Below are 23306 nucleotides of genomic sequence, written 5' to 3' on the forward strand. Positions count from 1 at the left end.
TTTTGTAAACATGGCTCTGAAGCACTTTAACCTGATTAACTGCCAGTTTGTTCAGGTCCATTATTATGTAATTTTGCATATCCTAGCTCCTTAATAAGAGTAAAATCATACTATGGTTATTCCTGCAATTTCATTCACGATCTGAAAATAAAAAAAAATTAAAACAACCATTACACATTTTGGTTAGTTTTAATAGAGAAAATGTTATATATAAAATAAACCACAGATTTGACCATTTATAAAATTGTTTTTATTTATACTGTTATTGCTCTTTTTTCACAGTTTTTGCCACCAGTTGTGAGTACACACATCTGTTCATGCACTTCTAGCCAAACTGAACATGGAGAGTGGAATCTCACTGCTTTTGGTCAGGAACACTTGAGCAAATATAAAAACGACTGGCTGTAATTGCGTTTTGCTCTTGCATCACATCCACTTGAAATAAAGAGTTGAAAAATAAATCTGAGTCCAAACACTCTGCAACTCCAAAGGTGTGTTTGTGTGTGTGTGTGTGTGTGTGTGTGTGGAGGGGGTGCATAACACAGGAGAGGGCTAATGAAGGCGCAGCTGCATGAGTCACAGCTAGAAATGAGGTCTTCTCTTACGTCCAGTGTATTTAGTGTCGCCTCGAACCTCCCTGCAGGTTAACAAACACACAACAGAGAGAGAAGCCTGTTAGGGAGTGTTATAAAATACAGCTAATGAAAGATGAAATTAAGTTAAAGCTATACTTAAGATATTCGGAGCTTTAAACTCAAGATAATGAATCCAATTTTTTGTCCTCTAAGAGGTAAAAATACAGTCATGTACACACCGTCCCTGTCTCCTCCTCCTCTCCTTCTTCTCCAGGATCCAATCCCGTCCCTTCTTCACCGATTTCCCCTTCATGTTTTTGAAACGACATCTTCACAAAGATAAATGAATCTTAATCTTTCTGACAAACTGCATCAAAAACTTGGCATTTGATCCAAAACATCTCACATATCCAGATACATGTGCATTACTCTGTAAAAGGGAGGAAAACCTGCCTGACGGGGTTTCAAGTCAAGCAGGACAACGGCCCTTTAGGAGATTTCTTTTGGTCTTTTTGCCTCATAAAAACAGGTAAGACTGAACCTGCACTTATCAAGGCCAAGACCAGTTCACTTCTAATGGAAAATAATAAATGGGATGATTTACATGGCTGCTTTACCAGAAATCATAAATAAACCACTAATTATCTTGATGAGAATAAATTACAGCTGTACCAAACAGCCACCAACATCATTAATCTTTCTATTATTCCCTTTACTAATCATATTGTTTGCTGCAGAAAAAAAAGAGATGTCCTGCAAAGAAAAAAAAAAAGACAAAAGCAGCAAATCCTTTGAAAGCAGCTACCACGCAAACAAACAGGCAATAAGTAAAGCTGTTAAAATCTCATACGTTCTTTACTTCAGCCGTCAACAATGAGCAATCAGCATTGAGCACGTTAGAAAACACTCAAGTGGCCTCAGGCTGCATCTCATTACGTTGCCTATGTCTGCATGAAATACTCAAACAAACAAACAAAAAAAAAAAGCTGGATAAACACTGGTTCCTGAAATCAGCTTCATGAAACTGTCTAATTGCTCAGAGTAGGCAGCATCTGCCTGCAGTGGATGTCTTTACCTTTGTCCTGAGTACTGAACCTGGTTTGGAACAGTTTTGTCTGAAGTTTCTGATCCCAATCCCTGAAATAAGGAGAAAGACATAGTGCTGATTATGTGGCTAAAACAAAAAGCAGTAATCTACAAAATCCACAGCACAACTCCTGGTTTTCTTACTTTGGGAAGAACTCCTGTTACCCCGGCAAACAGACACAAGAAGAACCTGGAGGTAAGCAGGAAGTGTGTGCGTGTGAAAATTTAAATCAAGCAAACAGTTTTAATATGTAATAATTCATCATGCAGCCAAGGTGACAAACAGTTGAGCCCCCCTGTTCTAATTAGCTGTGTGCTGTAAGCACACTGCTACCAATTTCACAGACTATTATGAAGGAATCAATTGCAGACGGCTGCAGCTGAACACATCAAAATAAAAGCCTTGCTTCCGGTCGGTACTGACTTTTTTGCCTTTGCACTGTTGGGGTAATCCACCACCATGCCTCCACTGAAGCCTGCCCTCATGGCCTGTGTTGTTATCAGCTCAAGCTTTGGAGAGAAAAGACAAAAGGTTAAGGTTGATTAAGTGTGTTAAGAGAAACTTTCAGAGTTTACCTCCACTGACACAAAACCATCCCAGAAACAAGTTTTTTTTTTTTTTTTTTTTTCCTTTTACCTGTTCTGAGTTCTCAGGATAAAGCTGAAAAACTGCACGTGAGCCTCTTGACTGTAGAGCAAAGAGAAGTTATAAGATGTTTTTGTCATAAAATGACATTTCTGGATGTTTGAGTGATAAAAACTTACCAAACATGAGTACAGTGTACTAAAGAAGGTGTAGAGTCTCTTTGGCGGACTGTGTGTCCTTTTGTCTGCATTACAAAGCCACTGCAGGGCTGAGATACTGAAAGGGAAAAAGAGGTTAAACAAAAGGTTGTAAATAATTCAAAATTCCAGGGAAGGGCCTTGTTTATGAGTATGCTGTGCTCTTTACCTGATGCAACCGTCAAAAGTACCGGGTTTGAAAGGCATCCCGTGGCCCATGTCCCCCAGTATGAGGTCTCCTTCTACTTCTCTGTCCAGTGCAACATCTGTCACATGAGAAGATCATTTCATTTGTTTGCAGTTTATCCATTTCTTGCGGCAACATAAAAACACACTTAAATCAAAACTTGGAAATAAATGATTAACCACAGAATTGATGTGTTGTCATGCTTAAAATAATTTTATATAAAGTGCATAAAAGATTATGGTAATGTACACTTACTGGCCAGTTTATTAGGAACATCTGTTGAACTGCTCATTAATGCAACTATCTAATTAGCCAATCACATGGCAGAGTCTCAGTTGCTGCTGCAAAATTTGGATGATGGGGTCAAAAATTGGCATAAAACATAAAAGCATGGATCCATCCTGCCTTGTATCAGTGGTTCAGGCTGCTGGTGATGTCATACTGTGGAGGATATTTTCTTGGCTCATTGTGGGCTCCTTAGTACCAGCTGAGCATCATTTAAACACCACAAACTACCTGAGCTGCTGACCATGTCCATCCCTTTATGGCCACAATGTACCCATCCTCTGATGGCTGCTTCCAGCAGGACTGCAAAAAAACTGTACTCAAATAGTCTCCACAGTCACCAGATCTCAACACTATGGAGCACTTTTGGGATGTGGTTGTGGTTGGGATGTGGTGGAATGGGAGATTCACATCATGGATGTGAATCTGATAAATCTGCAGCTGTCATATCAATATGGGCCAAAATCTCAGAGGAATGTTTCCAGCAGCTTGTTGAGTCTATGCCATGAAGAATTAAGGCAGTTCTGAAGGCAAAAGGGGGTCAAGTTTAGCAAGGTATACCTAATAAAGTGGCCGTGGAGTGCAATTTATAATTGATTTCTACAATGATCTATAATCCATGTGATTTATTGGATTGTGGACATGAAACTTGGCCTGGAGGTTTTTTGTGTTCAATAAACTGATCTGATTATTACAATTTCTTCCTCTAACAGATCAACTGCCAGTCTTTAACCAGATTTAACCAGGAATATCATCAAGATTTGGACCACATGTTGGGAAAAACATTATCATATTTTATCACATGGACATCATTCATCAGTGATATAAATACAATAAAACGGTTCATTTGCTTTAGGTATTTTATTCTCATTCTAACTCTCCTAAAAGGTACATCATGTAACTGTAATGTAATTTACAGACAACGTTTAAACCAAATATTGAGATGTGGGATATGCCAATATGCAGCTAAGCACTTGTGCAAATGTTAGATAAAATTCTTGATAATCTATCGCATATAACATGACAGATATACATGAGTGTCAGACTAACCCAGCATTGCAGTGCTGATGTCGACTCCAATCCAGTAGTGTCCCTCCTCTGACAGGTAATCTCCGCTGAGACCAGAGCCACACCTGAGAGGCACAGACCAGAGTGTTTCTATTCACCAATTCATCAGATTACTGTGTCAGATTACAGTGGGTTATGCTAAAACTAAAACTCAAAACACTGCATTTTGTACAACACTAGTGACCTTCAGAAAAGGCTGTTCTGACTTTTGCTGCATTTCCACCTAAAACTCCATGTTTCTGTCATTTCCAAAAGTAGTTGATTGATTTTTGGGAAGAAAAAAAAACACTAATAAAAGTTCTTCCATTTTCAATATTAACAATAGGCAGTGCACATCCTAATTAGGCACTGCTTAGATTAAGGATGGCCCTTTTTATGTACTACAGCTCCACAACTCTAACTTAATGTACTCAGTTCACTTATTTAAAAAGTAAATGCTGCATTTCAGCCTGTAAACACAATACCGCTCACTCACCCGACATCTAACAGGAAGCAGGGCTGACCCTCTGGTAGGCTTAAAAGCTCCACGGCTCTCTCTGACATCTGGGTCTGGATCTCAATCATTCGAGAGCTAAGAAGCAATAAAACACAACAAGAGTTCAGATCTTCTACATTATTAAAACATACACAGGCAAGCTTAACTTTCTCAAGTACACAAATTCAGACAACTTGTTACTGATGGTCCAGCACAAAATCCTGTTTTATCTAAAAAGTGAATCCAACTGAATCTAAAGATGTAAAAACACAGCTGTATCACTTATTTGGAAGAGGAAGGGTGGTTTATGTGTGACAGCCACAGACACAGCCTCCCTAAGCTGTGAACTGAGTGGATGTTGTGTTATATTTAAATAAGTTTATTTGCCCCACCCAGTTTTATGTGAGTCTGAGTCTTTAGTCAATGCACCACATCACAGTAAGTTAATTGGAGTATAAGTGTATGAAAGAGGCTGAACATGGTGTGTCGTTACACTTGTTCTTTTTTCCTCAGGTGTTCAAATTAAATTAATGCACTGAACAGTAGTGAGTTGCAGCAACTCCAGAGTTGCAACTAATGAGTTCTTGTTATCAACCCACTGTACTGGTTTGATATTGATGAACTGATTGCTCATTTAGTCCTAAAACCAAAAGGTTTCCAGTTACAGACATAAAGTGAAGAAAAAGCAGCAGTCCCTTCTGTCTATGTTGACTTTGTTCTCCTCTACTGCACATAACAACCTGAACATACTGCACATAACAACCTGAACAAACAAAAAAAAAAAAAAAAAAGTGAATTCAGTTTATTTGACTAATAAATAACAATATAATTCTGTTTTAAACAGGTTTTTGACAGATTTCTAAAATATTTGCTTTTTCTTGTTTGTGTATTCTAGACTTTTCCCACATGAACACCCCCCCCCTAAAAATAAAAGTTCTAATATAATATCAAACACAAATATACAAAAACAAAAATTATATGTTTTTCAGTTATTCATCACATGGTGCTTAAACAGCTGATCAGCACAAAAACTGATGCCATCTCCCACTGTCATTATTAAATGTCAGCTTATATGAGAGACACTTTAGGTATCCCAAAAATTAAGAAATGTCTGTATTAAAGCAGCAAAAACAGTAAACACAGCCTATATATATATATAAAAAAAACAACCACTTACAAACAGTAGACTAACAAAACAGAATAGCTCAATAAGCTAAAAAAAAAATAAAGCTCAATAAATTCAATAAAGCAAGACAGAAAAGAATAACAATGGCTTACTAAATGAAGTTAAATAAAGGAGAGCTGCAAAGTGTCTCAGTACACAGAGTGTATATATAATGTGTAGTCTACAGTAAGGGGGTGAAATTAAAGTACTGAGATAAGACTCTGTAAGAAACCCTAAGAAAAATATACACAGCTGCATACACAGTTTAAGCATCTTAAAAGACTCTGACACGCTGTACTTTAAACATGCAACCCGGTCACAAACACAGTACCGTTACAGCCACACTCACTTCTGGGAGTACTTCTTTGCCTCCTCTTCATTGTAGAACTGCAGAGATGAGAGGACATCACACTGAGATCAGTAACAGCTCAGCTCACCCCTACAAGCACTACTAACGCAGACTCAGGTCACCTACGCGGACAAACTCAGCAAATCACACTGTTAAAACAATAAACGACTAGTTTAACTCGTTTTTTAAAAAGGTGCTTCAGCTGGAGGCCTTTAAAGAGGAATTTACGGATCTTTAATTTTCCTGCAAAAGAACCACCGGCAGACTCCAGCAGCTAAAACAAACAAACACCACATTAAACCGTCCAACTGACCACATCTGGAGGAGCTGAGTGTTCGGGTCGCCGACAGCTGGAGGCCATGCTTCGCTCTGCTTGTCAGTCGATAAATAATGTGATTGTGAGTAATTTTAGTTTATAAACAAGTTGCTCGGGATCAAACCGTCCACACGTGAAATGCAGTGACGTCAGTCACAAGCGACAAGAGAGCCCTTCTTCTTTTGGCAGCGTGTGGAATTACCGAGAGCTCTACCGCCACCGTCTGACCTGGAGTCTGTCTGACGGGCCTCCGTCTCCAGGACTTCTGAGAAAGAAAAATGGAAATTAATAAATAAACAAATAATCTTGATCTTAATCAGACTTTATTTCCCAGACGAGTTTTGGAGAACAAATACTGACAAAATCAAAACCAAACAAACTATCAAAAATGAATTATACAATATATATTAAAGCCTTGATAGATGATAGATGTAGCCGACTAAAGGTTCAGCTATTGCAGGTCAGAGGAGAAAACATTAAAAATGCCTGGAAAAAAACATTTTTCAGCAATATACATACTTCAAATAGATAGATAGATAGATAGATAGATAGATAGATAGATAGATAGATAGATAGATAGATAGATAGATAGATAGATAGATAGATAGATAGATAGATAGCAGCTTACACCTAGGGGCAAGTTAGAATCACCAGTTAACCTAACCACACTAAATGCATGTCCCGAATACCCGGAGAAAATCCACAGACACCCAGGAACTTTATCTTGCTGCTGTGAGGCACCACCGTGCTGCCCTAAAATGTCGACCAGATATTTTAAATGTAGTCTTTTCCTTTTTTTTTTTTTTTTTTTTAGAAAATATTTTAGAAAACGGTCCTTTTGTTTCTTTTTTTTTTTTTTTTTACAAGAGAAATAGTTTAAGCGTTCAGTGTTGGTCTTCATGGGTCCCTGTGCTCTGCGAAATGATTGGTTGGTTGGGTTTGACTGCTTCTTGTAAACATCGACTTTGATTGGTTCTTTTTTCTGTGACGCGCCGGATGCTGAAGTTTGTTTTCTTGCCTGCTCGCCGGCCCGTTCTCGGTGAAATGGCAGAGGTCAGTCAGAGGCTGGGGAACGGAGTTTACCGGCTGTCCGCTCTCAAAACCGGCCAGAGTCGAGCCGTCTGCACCGGAGGAAGTCCCAGATGTCTTTTAACAAACTGCGCCTTCGTTTCCGGTGGCGTTAAAGAGGAATCAGTCCAGAAGCGACGTGCGGTTCAGTCAGCGTCAGGAAGCAGAGCAACACGTCGCAAGTCGGAGAAAGTTTCCACAGTGAGGGAAAGTGGGAGTGAGGAGGAGAATGGGGCTTTGATTCCCGCTCCCTCCGGGTTCACCGGGTTCTTAGAATACATGGAGAGCCTACAAGCTCACAAAAATGGTCTTCACCTTTTCCTTCAGAAAAAGCTGCTGCTGCCTTACAGGATGACACCGTGGACGGGAGGAGCTGCCTCCATCCACCCTGACACCTTCAGGTTACCTCCGCAGCGGCGATGTCTCTGCACGTTTGTCTTCAACGTGGGATCAGTCAGGCTGGGCTGTGGACATGGACTGAGATGTCTGAATCTGCATCTGGACACTGTGAAATCAAATTTCACCACAACTAGAAGCTACAGTTGGAGCTCAGAAGATACTCCTCTGCTGCACAGGAGCAGGACGGCCTATTACGACATCCTCAAAGTGTCTCCCAGTGCCACGCAGTCTCAGATCAAGACAGCCTACTATAAGCAGTCCTTCATCTACCACCCTGACAAAAACCCAGGGAGCAAGGAGGCCACCCAGCAGTTCTCTGATATTAGCGAGGCTTACACCGTGCTGGGCAACATCAGCCTGAGGAGGAAGTATGACCGGGGCATCCTGAGCCGGGCGGACATCCAAAATGCAGGCAGACCGTCCACCAAGGCGGCTTCCAGCAGGCCCATGGGCTCCCAGCAAAAGCATCAACAGAGAGCCAGACAGTACTCCCAAGCTGGAGGGAGGCCCATATTTGATTTTGATGCCTTTTATCAGGCTCACTATGGTGAGCAGCTGCAGAGAGAAAGAGACCTGAGAGCCCGGAAGCAGCGCATGCAGGAGGACCTGAAGGAGTATCGGAGCAGATGGAGGCAGAAGAAAATGATGGAGGTGGCTGCGGTGATGCTGCTGGCCATGGCAGGGCTAATTATTATCAATGTCAGCGGGCCTTGAAATAGAAGCCGTGTCCAGAGACGCCCCTTTCTGGTGCTGCATTTTATGACTCTTAGGGGAGGAGGAGGGTGGTGGTGGTGGGGTGCTCTCAGAGAGTGTTTTGCAAATGGTTGCACAGTTTCTGACAGTTGAAGAGGGTTTTTTTGTTTGCAAAGGATGGGCTTATTTTTCAAGTCTCTTGTTGAAAAAACAAACAGTTTTTGCTTTTTACAGTCATTCCTCCTGTTCATGCTAGGTGAAGGAAAAAAAGTGAGGCAGAGCTTCATTTTAATAGTTCATAGGGCATCAAATCGACCTTTAAACCACGCATGATGTGTTTTCATTGTAAGGGATGGGGGACAAAAGCCACAGTCGTCCCCTTACCTTCTAAAATTTGAAGCTAAAATGAGCCTTCATCCGTCTCTGTTCAAAGAGGATGTTCTTTTGAAAGACAGGCTCTTTTGTAGGCAGTTCACTGTTTCGCTATCTCCCGCAGCTCAGCATGGAACCACTTTCCAGGGAAACAAAGAGACCGGGTTTTGAAAGTTCATTTAAAGAGGATCGCTTAAATCCCAACAACCAATGCCTGTAGCCCAGCACACAGAAATGTTTTAGATGATCACTAAGTAGAAAATGTACGTCATAAAAGCCGTCCAAGTCAGGCTGTGCATTGTCCCTCCGAATGTCATTTTTTATATCTTCATTGTAAACACTATGCAACCCAAAACTAAATCCATAATTTCTTCTTTTGTTAGGTGTGAGCACGCCCTTACTGGCCAGCATAAACACGAGGGATGATTATAGAACGCAAAAGTCGTTTGAATCAGCGCAGTGTCCTATTCAGTCTCATAAGAGAGCAACTAAATATTTTCAGTTTCTCGCATGTATCAGAGAAAAGAAACATAAACAAGGAGCGAAGGATCCAAGGCATTCACTTCAGTTGGAAACTGCAAACCACACAACAGGATGTGGATTTGAATGTAAGTCAGGAGATGTCAAACTCGCTGTAGTCACCTACAGACCAGTTTGATCCTGAGTGGGCTGTAACAGTGAAACCATCACATAATAACCCAACTTTCTTTTAATTTAAAGAAGTACAAACTTGTTATATAAACATTTACATTTAATGAACCGGCTGCCTGTCAGCCTGAGATCCCTTTTAAAAAGTGCAATATCAATGCATCTTATTGCATGTGTATTACAGATCACAGTGGAGCTGCACGAGCACAAAATCTTCACATGTAGCTTTTTTTTGCAAGTAAGCAGCCGTCGTATTTCACTCTTTACGATTTCATCTTATCGACATCTAGAAATAATGTGAATACATTTTCTCTCATCACTGTAGTGATGTTGGCATAGACTTGTGCATTTTGTTGAAAACTTAAAGATATTGCTGCTGTTTTTACACTTTGCAAAGCAACCTGTTTGTGTAACAGTTCATGTCCCCAGGGAACCATGTTTGACACCCTGACAGACTCCGTGTATGGGTGAGAAAATGTTATATTTGTTTAATGTCTTTATCATCTTATTTCTCATTCTTGTGTTTCATTTCTTAAAAATTTATTCTTCTTCCAAACATGTTGTGTCCAGCATAGATACGGTTTAGTCTTTGCAGCAGCATTCACAGCAACTGTTCAGCACGCTGTGAAGATGTTCTCTGTAAACCAGACTTCCTTTATTTTTTTGGCTGAAGCCAAACGGCTTTTGATGGCTTAAATTGATTTCTGTCCATCAAAGTTCTGCATAAAAATAAGGATAACTGAACCTTTTCTGCGCAGTAATGCAAAATTCCCTCACCGCTCCTTATATTCCAAGTCTGTAATATGGAAAATCACTTTTAAATAAAAATTTGAAGATTATGGAAGTTTCTTTTTGCCACTGAAAAACAAACATTTTTTTAAAAATTATTTTTAAATTTCAAGTCTTAGAAGTTTGAGTTTGTAAGTTGAAATTTTGACTTATAGATGGCAATGTCCTTTTTTCTAGTGGTGAAACCAAACTTCCATAGAAGATAAGCTGTTATTAATGTTATCCACGTTTTGGCACCTTCCTCCATGTGTTTAAGTGTGTATATGTGTATTTATTGTAAAAAAAAGAAAATAGATTATTGTGTGTAATGGACGCTGCATTTGACAAAATGTAATAAAACTGTTCCATGCACTTATTTTCTTCTTAATCACTTCAGTTTCACAGTGGGTTGAGTCTATCCCAGATGTCAGGGGTGAGAGGTGGGGTGCACCATGGATAGGTCACAGGGCCAACACAAAGGGACAGACAACAACTCACACTCACATTCACACCTCTGACCAATTTAGAATTTAACCCAACATGCATGTCTTTGGACTGTGGGAGGAAGCCGGAGTACTTGGAGAGATCCCACGCAGGGAGAATGTACAAACTCCACACAGGAAGGCCCCAGCCAGTGGACTCAGGACCTTCTTGCTGTGAGGCAACAGTGCTGCAGTTACCTAATAATTACCTCAGCCAAGGATTTGGTCCAGCTTAGAAGTGATTACATTTCGAAGACAGTCTAGCTCTGGATCTGGGAATATTTTGAAGGATTCTTCTTTGTGAGATAGAGCAAAATAGGATATATTGTCTCATGTCTTCACAAATACAAATTAAAATAATTAAAAAAAAAACATAATATTTTCTTGATGTTCCCACAAAAATTATCCACAATAGCAAAGTGAATTTTTACCCTAGGACTGTTCTATGTTGGGTCGTCCCCCCACCCCCCCAATTGTTATAAGATCTGACCTGTAGAGGGCATCTCAATACAATGAAATGATCTCTGGGTCACAGCTGGAGGCCTGAGGGTCTCAGCGAGTTCTGACTTTGTGTGAATATGAATGAATGCATGCATGATTTCCTAAACATATAACATAGTAAAAATATAAATCCACTAAAAATGTGGACTCGTGTCTTTAAACTGGTTTTCTAATACAAGTCAAACATTTTAAATTATGACTTGAATTCAGATCACTGGCTACCATATAAGCCTGTGTGGTGAGACTGAAAGTATAGTAGGCCATTTTATTTCAGGCTTAGAGCTTAATTATAGAACAAAGGCAGGTGGCTATGTTAAATATAAGCAGACACAAAACAAACAACCACATTACATGAGTTCTCACGCCTCTGTTAACAGATAGATGCACTAACAGGTCTTTTATTAGTCTCTACATCATGTTTGCTGAAACCCTGAAGCTCTTGACTTGTATGAACTGCCAGCACAAATGTTATGACATTTCTCTGTGAATAACTGAAGAAAGCCATAGTTTGTTCACATTTTATTCACAGAAATATAAAGTAGTATGTCAAGTACATCACTTTGTACAAAATTGCACAGACTCTTCAAAACTCAGTCAGACAACAGAAAATTCAGCTGTAAGAGTGTTAAGAAAATAAAAAGGGAGACATGAGTAATCTGTGATATGTGAGATGGCTTTCTTGCAACAAACAAGAAGAATCAATCAATTGTACATAAGTAAGACTCAATAGGATGTCATTTTACAACAGCTGAGGAATAAATATGTCTCAAAAATAGGATTCAAATTGGCACATGAACTGCTCCATCCACTCCTCGACTGCAATTATTTGAAAGGCTAAATGGCCACGCTTGAAAGGACAGTTAACTCTTGATATGTTTTTTTTTTTTTTTTTACAACTGAAGTGTTGCATATGTGCCACCTGTTACATGTAGCTGCTTGCTTGGCTGTTGCAATGACTTGAAATTTGTCTGTTTTGTCTTCATATGTAAAATAAAAAAAAAGGTTGACATGTTAGGAAATATGCTTGTTTACTGTCTTGCCAAGAGACAGTTCAGATGACTGATGACAGTAAATATGAAGCTGGAGTTGCCAAATCTATCATTTAGACCATCCAGTAGCATAAGGCTGTAGCAGGTGAAAATCTAGCACAGCTCTCCCCTCTAAGACCTTCCCATCTGATGAGCATGGGCATATGCAGGTACTCTGAAGGGCCTCTGCTTAACCCACTGTACTAACACTTTCCACACACCTGACCTGGCCTGAAAATACCTGTGATTGGCTATAGTCTCAGATGAAAGAAAGATGGTCCCATCTCAGACCATTTGAATTGCAGTGTGCTGGAAAGATATCATGGGTTATTGTCCAGTGGGAACAAAATCTCATCACTCTGGATTTAACACCGGAAACAAAGAGGATGCAGCTAAGATAGCCTGGCTCTCTTCAAGGTGACAATATCCATCTATGGGCACCTCCAAGGCTCACTTATGTCTCCTTTAATTGGTTTTATCAGCAGTTCGGCCTATTCTTTTGTTTGGGAGAATTTGCAGGTCGCCTGGAAAGTAGCTCCAACCAAAAATTAGTCCGGCATGCAATCCATATGTATTTTTGTACACACTGGACAACTGAGACACGGCCTGGAAAGCTGTCCCCTGTGTTTCCAGTCTTTGAGCTAAATTAATCACCTTTTGGCAGTGTGGCTTCAAAGGAAACAGAACTTCCTGTTTCACAAGATAATCCAGAATGAACTGGTTCATGTGGGGGAAAAAAAATACCAACCAAACATTTCAGGCAAATTTTATTATGTTTTTGATAAACGTGTCTGAGACGATAGATATAATTCAATTTTTTTACTTTCTATGGGAACGCATAGTAAAACACCTGTAAGCATTACAGATGTTGCATGTCTGGTTTAAGACATGAAATGAGTAGCATGAGATTTCTACCAGGAATCACCTGACAGCAGCCACCACTTACCACCACAACCAACTGCTTCTTATGCACAGGAAAGTTTCTCTTTTGATTTGACTATGCTCCTAACGTCAGTCAGAGTCATAGTTTGGAAACATGCCACTGAGGGAGGATGTCCTGTCATAAATCCCTTACTGCTCTAGTTTTCAATATAAAAAAATCTGTTCCACTGTAAGAAAATCAAAACAATTGATAATATATTTACAAAGTTGAAATAAAATCCAGCGCGGGTCCAGATAAGTTCTGCTAATCTATTCACTCCCATGCATTGAGGACTTTGCCGCTGTTCACTCTCCAGGTGAACTGCAGCCAATTTAAGTACAATGGCAGTAGCAGGAAGTGACCAGGCTCTCTGTAACAGAGCTCTGGTGGTATTACATTACTAATAATAATTGTAATAGTCTGAGCAATATTTCCAAAGATGTCACACTTTTCCTTTTGTGAAAATCATGTTTTCTTTATTCATTTTTAGCATAAAGCTTAGCTCTGTGTCACCATAAAGTAAGGCAGTGAAGCCATATTTTCCCATTCAAGCATGGCCATCTAGTAACCTTTATTTGACTAACTGTATCATTCCAGGTCACACCCACAAGCGCACCTGCGGGCCACATATACAGTACACAATACTGCCACCATTCAAAACAATATGTCCCAAGTCCCTCCGATAAATGCTGGATTTGGTATATTAATATCTTCAAGGCATTACTTCGATGTGATCTATATCAACAGGATATCTAATCTACAGGTTATTCATATGATGAGCGTGAATACAGAACCATCACCAGATGGAGGGACCCCGAAAACCATGTTTCAGAAACACTACCGTAGCACACCGATCATCGAAAAATATTTGGACTCTAATACACCACCACACACTCATAGAAATACCCCAGTAGGACAACAAAATTGGAGCCACGCTTTCCTGTTCGTGCAGACTTGTTCATGTTCCATTTCAACAGTTTTAAACTGATTTGTAACACAACATATGACCGTGTACGTGTGTGTGTGTGTGTGTGTGTGTGTGTGTGTGTGTGTGTGTGTGTGTGTGTGTGTGTGTGTGTGTGTGTCAGCCATCAATAAAACTGTAGAAGAAACCAGTACGCAGAGAAATGCAGGTTCAGTATGTTTTAAACAGTAAAATAATCATCTTTAATTTTTGGATTGATGTGATGATGACGTGTCATCCTCCTTGCTGTCCAAGGTAAGATAATTATCAGGCACTAAGACCCTTTAGGCTGTACATGTTCAGGAAAAACATCTCCAAGCTAACACTAACACACCCATGATTGCTGTACTGATGTTAGTGTAGAGCAAAGACCCAGAGCAGTACTCTGTAGGAAAAGCCCACAGGGAAAGTGAGGATATCCGGGACGGGCTCAAAGCAGCTTTACAAACATTAACAGAGCTCAGAAGGGAGGAACTGTCATTTCAAACTTGCAAACTTGCAGCAGGGTGGTGACACACACAGGCTCTGCTCCCAGCGAACTGTGAGTAAGGGTGAACGGGAAGTGGTCAGAAGAGATGAATCAAAGCCATATGACTCTACTGGATGACTTCCTCTTGCTTTCTCCACCTACGATTATATTCCCCACACTGCTTTTTCTTTTTTTTTTTTTAAACAACTCCTTCTCAATCTTAACTCATCCTTTTCTACCTGCAGCCCTCACTGTTTCCATTAACTCAAAGAAATCCACAGAGGCAGAGGGGCTTATGAGCATGGGCACACTGCTTAGCATCATCATCCCCTCCCTTGTCAAATTAGAGAAACAGGAAATTGCCTTAAAACAAAAATAAACAAACAGGATGATGGGTGATCCAGTAATTTGGACCATTTTCATCATCAGCAGAGCCGCCTACGTAGCCTCCAACTTTCTGCATCTCTTCCAGTCAGAAAATATATGACTGGACCTGCCCTGGGTCATTTAATAGAAAGAGTACTGGTTCTCCACAGCTCGGGCCCTGCGAGTCCCATCAGCATCATGGTAGTCCTCAGATGTACCACTAGAGGCCTCCAGCAGGCGTTCAGAGCTGTTGCTCCGGCTCTGTAAGCCTCCACCTACTCCTCCTCCGGTACCTGGGTCACTGCGGGAGAGGGAGGGAAGGGCGGTGGGTGAGGAGGAGGTGCTTGAAGAAAGTGGGGCATCAGATGGAGGCCCCGTAGGTGCTGTGATTCCAGGAGCATGAAGAGCTGGCTGGGCTGAATCTGTGCGGCACACTGCATCCCTGGATGGAGTGAGGACTGGAGGCGAGGTCGCATCTGTAGTAGATTGTGGGAAGAGGGAAGGTAACCTTTTAATAGAGGACATATTAATTATACAGAATATTCTGTGCTGCTGCTATTTGTTTGTTGGCTTCCACTAAGAGAGCTGCAAGTAAAAGGCTCCTTCATGGAGCAGCATGTGTACACACAGGCAGTGCGGACCTCCTTTATTATCCTTTCTCTTGGTGGGCAATAACACCGACAACACTGGTGCCAAAGACACGCCTGACCAGTGTATCAATATAGTCTTTTACACCCTGAATCAAACCCTCACTCTGTGTGTGTGTATGTCAGTGAGTGCATGAGTGTGTGCAGCATTGGGGGAAACAGAGGACCTCTTTATGACCACCAGAGTGGCTTGGAGCTGGAGTCTCGGCCTGCATGCAAAACTCCTGCGGTATAATCGCCCCCTCACTCTCCTGTACAGGAGGGCATTTATCCCATGCCAGGAGAGTAGATGCCAGGAGAGTGGAGGCCAGGAGGGTGGGGGTGGGTATTTTAAATCCAGTATTGTTTACATCTGTGTTTACCAGCTTGCAGTTTTCTAGTTATCTGCCTTTGCTGGTGCATTGCAGTGTCATGTTTAACATATTGTTGTGCTACCAACACCAGCTCTATGGAATAATGATGCCATTGGTTTGACTTTATACCTGCATTTCATTCAGACATTTGAAATGATTCATTTATTACAGTTAGAATTTGGCATATGGTCTCCAAGCTTATCAAGCTCCACAAATGTGCTACATATAAAATTGGAGAGTGATAACTAAATATCCCCCTGAAGCCAACAGGTGGATGGGTTGAAACAGCAAGCAGGGAAGCAGGGCAGCAGTGGCACTGACATGTCAGAGCAAGAGATGGGAAATTTTGCAGCCTAAATAGTCATGTTACATGTGTATGATGCAGTTTAGTTTAAGTAGCCTGCCCAAATTTGCTCAAAGGCTTAAATGGGGTCTGAAGAGTTTGTAAGAGAACACTGAACATCACATTTGGAGAAACTAACAAGTATTACACATATTAGGTCTTTGTACATAATAATAATCAGTAATTTAACTTCAGCTGCTAAAAATAGACTCAATCGCCACTTTTACTTACACCTGTTCAACTGTTCAACAATGCAAATATCTAATCGGCCACATGGCAGCAATTCAATACATTTAGGCATGTAGACATGGTCAAGACAACTTGCTGAAGTTCAAACTGAGCATCAGAATGGAGAAGAAAGGTGACTTAAGTGACTCTGAATGTGGCGTGGTTGTTGGTGCCAGACAGGGTGGTCTGAGCATTTCACAAACTGTTGAGCTACTGGGATTTTCCCACAGAACCATTAGATTTGAGAGATAATGGTCTGGAAAAGTGAAAATCCCCAGTGCGCAATTTCAGAGGTCAGTGCAGAATGCCCAGATTGCTTTGCACTGACAGGAAGGCAACAGTAACTCAAATAACCACTTGTTACAACCAAGGTATGCAGAAGAGCACCCCTGAACCTTGAGGGAGATGGGCTACAGCGGCAGAAGACAATAGAAGATTTAAAAAATGTTGCCTGGTTTGATGAGTCTCGATTTTTTTTTTTTTTTTTGATCATGACAATAAGTTCAAATGGTCTCCACTTTTGTCAGATCTTAATCCAATAGCGCACCAGCACCTTTGGTGGTACAGGAGATTCACATCATGGAAAGATCAGCAGCAACTGTGTGATGCTATCATGTCAATATGGACCAAAATCTCAGAGGAACATCTCCAGCATCTTGTTGAATCTATGCCACCAAGAAATGATGCAGTTTTGAAGGCATTCCAACCAAGTACTAGAAAGTGTACCTAATAAAGTGGGCAGTGAGTGTATATACCCTGGTTACTGAGGTTGAGAGTCATTGCTATAGACTTAAACACACTCACAATACACACACTCCATACACAGAATGCATGACAGGTGAGGATGCACACAGATGACCACAACAACTGCACTCCCATTATGCACATGCACTGATTCTGAAGTCATCTGTCACTGTTTCAAAGTGATATTATATTTTTGTATATGCTCAGTTTTTCTGTTTAAGCAACTCATCCTCCCTGTATGTGTCTCATATTGGTAGCATCTACTACCACTAAAATCAACAGTCATATGCAATGTGTCTGCAGTTCTACGTTAGTCTGCTGAGTACCTGTGTTTGAGCTCCGCTGTACTTGTACATAGGAGCGTAACGTGATGTCAGCTGAACCTCCAGATTCAAGGGGGATCGGGTGGGCGTGGAAGTGTCGCAACATGTCCGATACGGTGTGGAACCAGAGGTGGTGGACGTGGCACTGCCCATTCTCGTTAACCGACAGACGCAAATGCTGGTAGGGAGAAGGGAAGGGAAGGAGGGGGAAGTGGGACATTAACAAATTAGAGAAAGGTTTCAGTCAATGAGAAATAAGAGGCGGAAGGGAAAGACAAAACAAAGAAGTGTGAGACACAGCGAACATCAGAAACAACCAGACAAACCACACCAAGATAGAGGTCAGGACATTATTTGAGAGGCGTACTGCTGTGGGAACGGAGCGACAGAACGCCCAAGGCTGACACCAGAGGAAGAGGTGGCAGCTGAGACTTCCTCAGCACTGCCGGCTGGCAGGATGTGATGTGCAGGGATCATGTTACATAAGAGAACCTAAAACGTTGACATTATTGCAGCTTTTCCAGGGTCTGAGCAACTGCAGTCCCAAATATCCACAGAACAGAATATATTAGTAATTTAATTAAAGCTATGGAGGTTTTTTTTTTTTTAAATAAATAAAACAAAACCCCCCACATCCTTTAGTGTATTTGTTTTTAACAGCTAACCAACTAAAACTGAAATAATTCAGTGCGAAAGTCTCAGTCACATTACATTACAGTTCATGCGTCTTCTCGTCTCACCTTGGCTTTGCCCTGGAAGTTGAAGGTGAGAACGTACTCGCCCGGGCGCGTCTCGCTCTGACGAATCACAAACAGCCCATGGCTTCTTGCCCCGCCAGCGAGCACCAGCTGAGCTGCACGTACGCGAGACAACGTGCCGTGGAACCACGGGTAACCTGCCAAGCTGGCATCTCCATCTGAGTCTTTTGATCCTTCACCACCGCCACCTAAGTAGCATCACAGAAAAATCCATGGTTTATTTTTTTCCATCTATAATTTTCTCCTGTTTATTTTCCTGTAAGCCTGCTTGGATCATCCTGTGAGGAAAATAAAATGTATGGGTCATTACCTGCAGAAGAGTTGGAGCCCTGGGCCTCTGGGGACTGGAGGAAGCGCTCTAAAGGCATGTGAGATGGGTGCTGGGTGAAAGGAGGTTCCCTGCAACGGACTGAGGAGGTGCTGTAATGCTCTGCTGCTGTAGAACACGATCTCTCCGGAGCACGGTACACTCCTAAACATGTTTTTATACATTAGTCAGTATCAAAACATGTTCATGTTATGTAACATGGTGTTGCAGTGGAGAGTAAAAAGAGGTCTCTTTGCTCACCCTCAGAAAGCAGCTCGCAGCTGCAAGAGGCCACCATGGAGCAGTCTTTAGAGGCCTGACCATGAGGACACGACGCCAACTCGATGTCATCGCCACTGTCACTGTACACAAGCAGTTAGGTCAGACAAACCACAGGAACGTACACACATGCATACACATGAGCAAACAAACATCGGTGGGTCCTAACAGACAACTCTACACAAATTCTACAAACATGGACATAAGGGATCTTTCTGTTTATGTCCTGAGCTGCACTGACAAATGTCCACTAATGCAAAAAACTGGGCAGGAATGTCTGTGGTGCAAGCTTGCCCGTGTTTGTGCTCAAGAAACTTGTCAAAAATTCTACTAATTGGATGATTAATGACTAGGTGTGTTCACCCTCCTTCCCCTTTCCCATTCACCCCCCACCCCCCCCTCCGCCTCCATCCCTCTCTACTTCTTTCCATCTTCTGTCAACAGCAAATATTTATCTGGTGGTTTACCCGGGGTCTATGCAGTCCTGGATGTCAGCAACCCACGAGTTTTTCTGCAGCGAGTCAATAGTTTCCAGGATATATTCTCCCCCGTTTTCCACCTGTGGAAGCAGCCAAACACAGCATTCATACACTGAGCTCTGTTCAATGCAACACATCACGGTTAAAAAACAACAAAAAGAAAAAAAAAAGAAATAGATGAAATTTAATATGATTTTAGATTTTACTTTCATACCAGCTGTTTTTTAAGCTCTGCTTTACCTGTAGATTTTTTAATGTTATTCCTGTTAAGCAGGAAGGCGGGAAGTTGTTTACATGTTTGTGCAGTTCCTACCTTAAGGACAAAGGTGTTGTCCTTGTCAGGCATTTCCAGCGGCATGGTGGTCCGCACCTCCACAATGGCCGACAGAGGGATGCTAACTTTGGGCTTTGACGACTAAAAAATACAAACAGACTCATTAATTATGGTGCAAATACATGCACATGCATGCAATCACATGCTAGAGGCATAAAGCCAGCTTCCACAGCTGCACATTGTAGCACTTTACAAGTGATTTCCAACAGGTCTTGTGCCAGGGTACTATTACCAAAACCAGAGGATGCAAATATAATTGGTCCAAAGTTAAAAAGAAAAACCTTGGGTTACATCCTGTAGGAGGCAACTGCAACACTTGTAAAAGTAGAAACTGTGTATTTTTCTAAAAAACAAAAAAGCCCTATATAAAGCTTTAAATTAGTGGTGCAGGTTTAAATAGTACCACTTCACCCCCTGTCTTTAGTGTGATATGCTTAAAGATAACATCTCCAAACTCGTAAACTTCTCTCTCATACATGATAATTAAGGGGCAACATGCAGACAGAATGTTTGGCACAGCTTTAGCACTACACCCACGGATTAACTAGCACAGCTCAGCTGAAATTAACATTAATTTAAATAACTTTTTAAACAACTCCACGGCTCAGTTTTTATGCAGTCTCTCATTTCAAAGCTCATTTTGGTGATTATTCCTGCTGACTGACTAACAAATGCAACACAAGAAGAGTGTGAACACAGAAAACGGTCCCCTCTGCGGGGAGTTGGATCCAGATGAAAACGACCCAGTGAGTGCGTGTTGAGGTAGTGAGCCGTGAGTCGTTTCTGTGTGTTTCAAGAGAGGCGGGGTGAGAAGGGGGGCGTGATGGTCAGACAGAGGCTTTTATCAGCTGATCTGTCTGGAGAAAACACTGTTCTCATCTTGATCCACCTGTGCAGCTGGCTCCCGTCCCCGCCCACAATTCCTCTCTTTGGATCAGATGTCAAAAACCATTTCCTGTAATAAACTATTTCCTGCGCGATCTAAGTGGGCTCTGTCTGTCGAAAAGTGAACCAGCACAGTTTGTGCTTAAAACCTAAAACTATGCGTGGTTATATCTGAGATAAGCAAGAAAAATTACTTTGTGAGAAACCAGGAAAGGAGGGGGGGTGGATTCTTTTGAGGGCACAGAAGGCTCTCTTTCTGAGTTGGTATAATGACGGGACACAAAACTATTTTTAACAAGCCAAAACGTATGCATGCAACAATTCTCCCTGAGTGCTGTGTGTATATACACAATTGTGTTTCTATATTTGTCAAAGAAAGTAAAAGCTCGGACAGTAAATATTTAGCATTTTACGATGAATAATGTCTGAAATGAACGCTGCAGTAGTGTCCAAAAGTGCACATATGTTTTTCCTTATTTTCTGTCATATATGTACCAAGGATGATGAGGTGAGGATGAGGATGCTCATATTAAATAATGCAAACGTTTCAGCATATAACTCCATCCTATGAGCCAATAACTGAGGCTTCAGGCTGGTTTCAGGCATTTTTTTCTACCCTTGGATCTGTATGATGCCATTGCATTTAGATTTCTTTTATTTGGCACAAAGCTCTTCTTGCTCAAACCACGCCAATAAGAAGAAAGCTGGCTTAAAGGGAGAGGGACTAAAACAATTTGTTTCAGACTGGATGATCCTAGTAGCTCCAATAAGGCCTGATATATAAGATAAATAAAGATTAGTTTGAACTATGAATCATATAAAACTACTCTAGTAGAGTGCAAGAATAAAAAATATGGAGCAGAAAATTAGCACAATAGTTCCACTTTAAAAGCTGGCATTTTTTCTGATGATATATTAGGTTAACTGCCTGTGATGTGATGTAACTGTTACTCTTTAGTTCCTGCAGGTTAGTTGGGTGGTGAGAACCAGAGTGGGTCATCTCAGGCACTGCTGCTGTGTCATAATGCAGGCAGTAAGCGTGCTGCAGTGTGCCATCTCTGCCATCCAGAGCAGCCAGCAGATAGATAGCCCTGAGCCGGAGTCAGAGCCAGAGCCAGGAGCAGGCAGGAGTGAGATTTTATGAGTCAGTTTATCTTTCATGCACTATTGACTCTGCACTGTTATGGCTTGTACAATGCAAATAGGATGGCAGTGATAAAACAAGTCAGAGTTTCTGCAGAGCAGGCCTGTTGAAATGCGTGTGTTTAATTAATGTGTCATCAAGGCTGTAACCGCTGCTCTGAAGTCTCAGGCTTGTTCACAGCTGATAATAATTTTCCCATTCTGGATGTTAATAGAACGTAACGGATGAAACTGCTTTTTGTTCCTCTTGTGGTTCTTAGTAACTTGGCAGAGTTCAAGTGACTGACAAAACTATTTTGGTTCTTATTTTCAGTTTGTCATCGCTGACAGTTTGCCAAAGGCACGGAAGCAATCAATAGTTATTTTCTGCACACGAAAGGGAAACTTTGTGATCCCCTCGCTTTATAGAAATCAATGTAAGTGCTTCCTCTCTCCCTCTCTTTCCCACAGTCGCCGCTTTTCTCCTTCTACCCCCATCCCATGTCTGCCTCCCACCTGTCCTTACCCCTCTCCCCCACATTCCCACCAGCCATGATCAAAGGACAGTGGCAGATTTACACACACTCAGCTGCACAGCCTTGCGGCCTACTTAAGGTCAGGGGCAATGATCTGGAAATCCCATATAGACAAAAGTGAAGGGTGCACACATACATGTGAGTGTGTGGTTTGAACTGTGTCATTCTGCGTCAGCAGAGCTGGACTGCCCAACTAAATTTACATCTAGCATTCAGGAAGTGCTGCGAATGCTGATTATTTTTGTTACTTCATTACTTTTAAAAAATATTTTTCCTAATCACTAAATAGACTTGAGGAACTGGAAATGCACTAAGCCTGGAAAAATCCTGTCAAAGATAGACCCCCCCCAAAAGCCAAAATTGATTGTGAAAGAAGCTTTGAATTTCCTACATATGAGTACATTAGTAATTCTTTGTCTATATATTTATCTCTGTGTTTTTGTCAGCTGGGTAGGATGGGAGCATTTTGAAATATGTGCAATAAGATTCGGTAAATAACATTCTATCTGTGTGTTTGTGTCTTTGGCCGCCAACTCTTGCTTCAAGATCAGGAGTTGAGCAACCAAACTTGGCACACAGGTACATCTTAGGTCCCTGAAGGTTCTTATTTATATCAGGATTTTATGACATCATCATGTTACCTAACAACCACCTAGGCTAAAATGGCTCATTTTTGCATTTATGCACCTACAACACCTTGTCAAAGCTTCTTATCGTTTTTTAAAATTTTTTTCACAACAATAATCAGTCATTTATATACAGGACAGCTGAATTATACGTGTCTAGTAACCACCCAGCAACAGGCATACAAACAACATCTATCACCATGTTTGTGCGGGTTCTTGAGTCTTGAGAGCCTGGAAAAAAAAAAAAAAAAGAAGAACTGGACTTCTTTAGGATTGTGAAGATGTTCTGCCTCTCATCCAACAGGCTTCTTCAGTTCAAAACAAACTGGCAAAGAGTCCCAGATAACTAACCCTTAGTTGGGCTGTCCCCTCT

At 41.3% G+C, this 23306-nt stretch overlaps 3 protein-coding genes across 3 annotated transcripts in view; 1 reads left to right on the top strand and 2 right to left on the bottom strand.

The window, feature by feature from the left end:
- Positions 1–232: 232 nt before the first annotated feature.
- On the bottom strand, positions 233–6522 carry bud23 (BUD23 rRNA methyltransferase and ribosome maturation factor). The gene is made up of 12 exons (XM_030744735.1): positions 6287–6522; positions 5974–6011; positions 4460–4555; positions 3967–4049; positions 2614–2710; positions 2427–2523; positions 2299–2349; positions 2086–2171; positions 1806–1851; positions 1651–1712; positions 815–904; positions 233–637 (listed from the first exon to the last, which is right to left on the bottom strand). The coding sequence occupies exons 1-12, from the start codon at positions 6332–6334 to the stop codon at positions 583–585; spliced, it is 849 nt and encodes a 282-aa protein (XP_030600595.1). The 5' UTR covers positions 6335–6522; the 3' UTR covers positions 233–582.
- A 783-nt stretch (positions 6523–7305) lies between these two features.
- Positions 7306–10563, top strand: dnajc30b (DnaJ (Hsp40) homolog, subfamily C, member 30b). Its single transcript, XM_030744528.1, has one exon. It carries the CDS (start codon positions 7334–7336, stop codon positions 8468–8470), a length of 1137 nt encoding a protein of 378 aa, XP_030600388.1. The 5' UTR covers positions 7306–7333; the 3' UTR covers positions 8471–10563.
- Positions 10564–11752: 1189 nt separating this feature from the next.
- sh2b2 (SH2B adaptor protein 2) overlaps positions 11753–23306 on the bottom strand; it is a 28275-nt gene continuing 16721 nt past the window's right edge. The window contains exons 3-9 of the mRNA XM_030745308.1: positions 19744–19845; positions 19419–19510; positions 18934–19034; positions 18676–18837; positions 18348–18553; positions 17611–17785; positions 11753–15445 (exon numbers count right to left, since the gene is read on the bottom strand). Of these exons, the coding sequence (XP_030601168.1) occupies positions 15111–15445; positions 17611–17785; positions 18348–18553; positions 18676–18837; positions 18934–19034; positions 19419–19510; positions 19744–19845 (1173 nt within the window). The 3' untranslated portion in view covers positions 11753–15110. The remainder of the gene's footprint in view (positions 15446–17610; positions 17786–18347; positions 18554–18675; positions 18838–18933; positions 19035–19418; positions 19511–19743; positions 19846–23306) is intronic.

The sequence above is a fragment of the Archocentrus centrarchus genome, chromosome 13 (genome assembly GCF_007364275.1).
Source record: "Archocentrus centrarchus isolate MPI-CPG fArcCen1 chromosome 13, fArcCen1, whole genome shotgun sequence".
NCBI lineage: Eukaryota > Metazoa > Chordata > Actinopteri > Cichliformes > Cichlidae > Archocentrus > Archocentrus centrarchus.

Bases quoted from the DNA above. Each gene is read 5' to 3' on its own strand.
- bud23 (XM_030744735.1), bottom strand. From the start codon at position 6,334: ATGGCCTCCAGCTGTCGGCGACCCGAACACTCAGCTCCTCCAGATGTG. The intron at 4,556-5,973 runs GTGAGTGTGGCT...ATTGCTTCTTAG, and splicing joins GCAAAGAAGTACTCCCAGAA to CTCTCGAATGATTGAGATCC. The intron at 2,172-2,298 runs GTAAAAGGAAAA...TTCTCTCCAAAG, and splicing joins ATCCTGAGAACTCAGAACAG to CTTGAGCTGATAACAACACA.
- dnajc30b (XM_030744528.1), top strand. From the start codon at position 7,334: ATGGCAGAGGTCAGTCAGAGGCTGGGGAACGGAGTTTACCGGCTGTCC.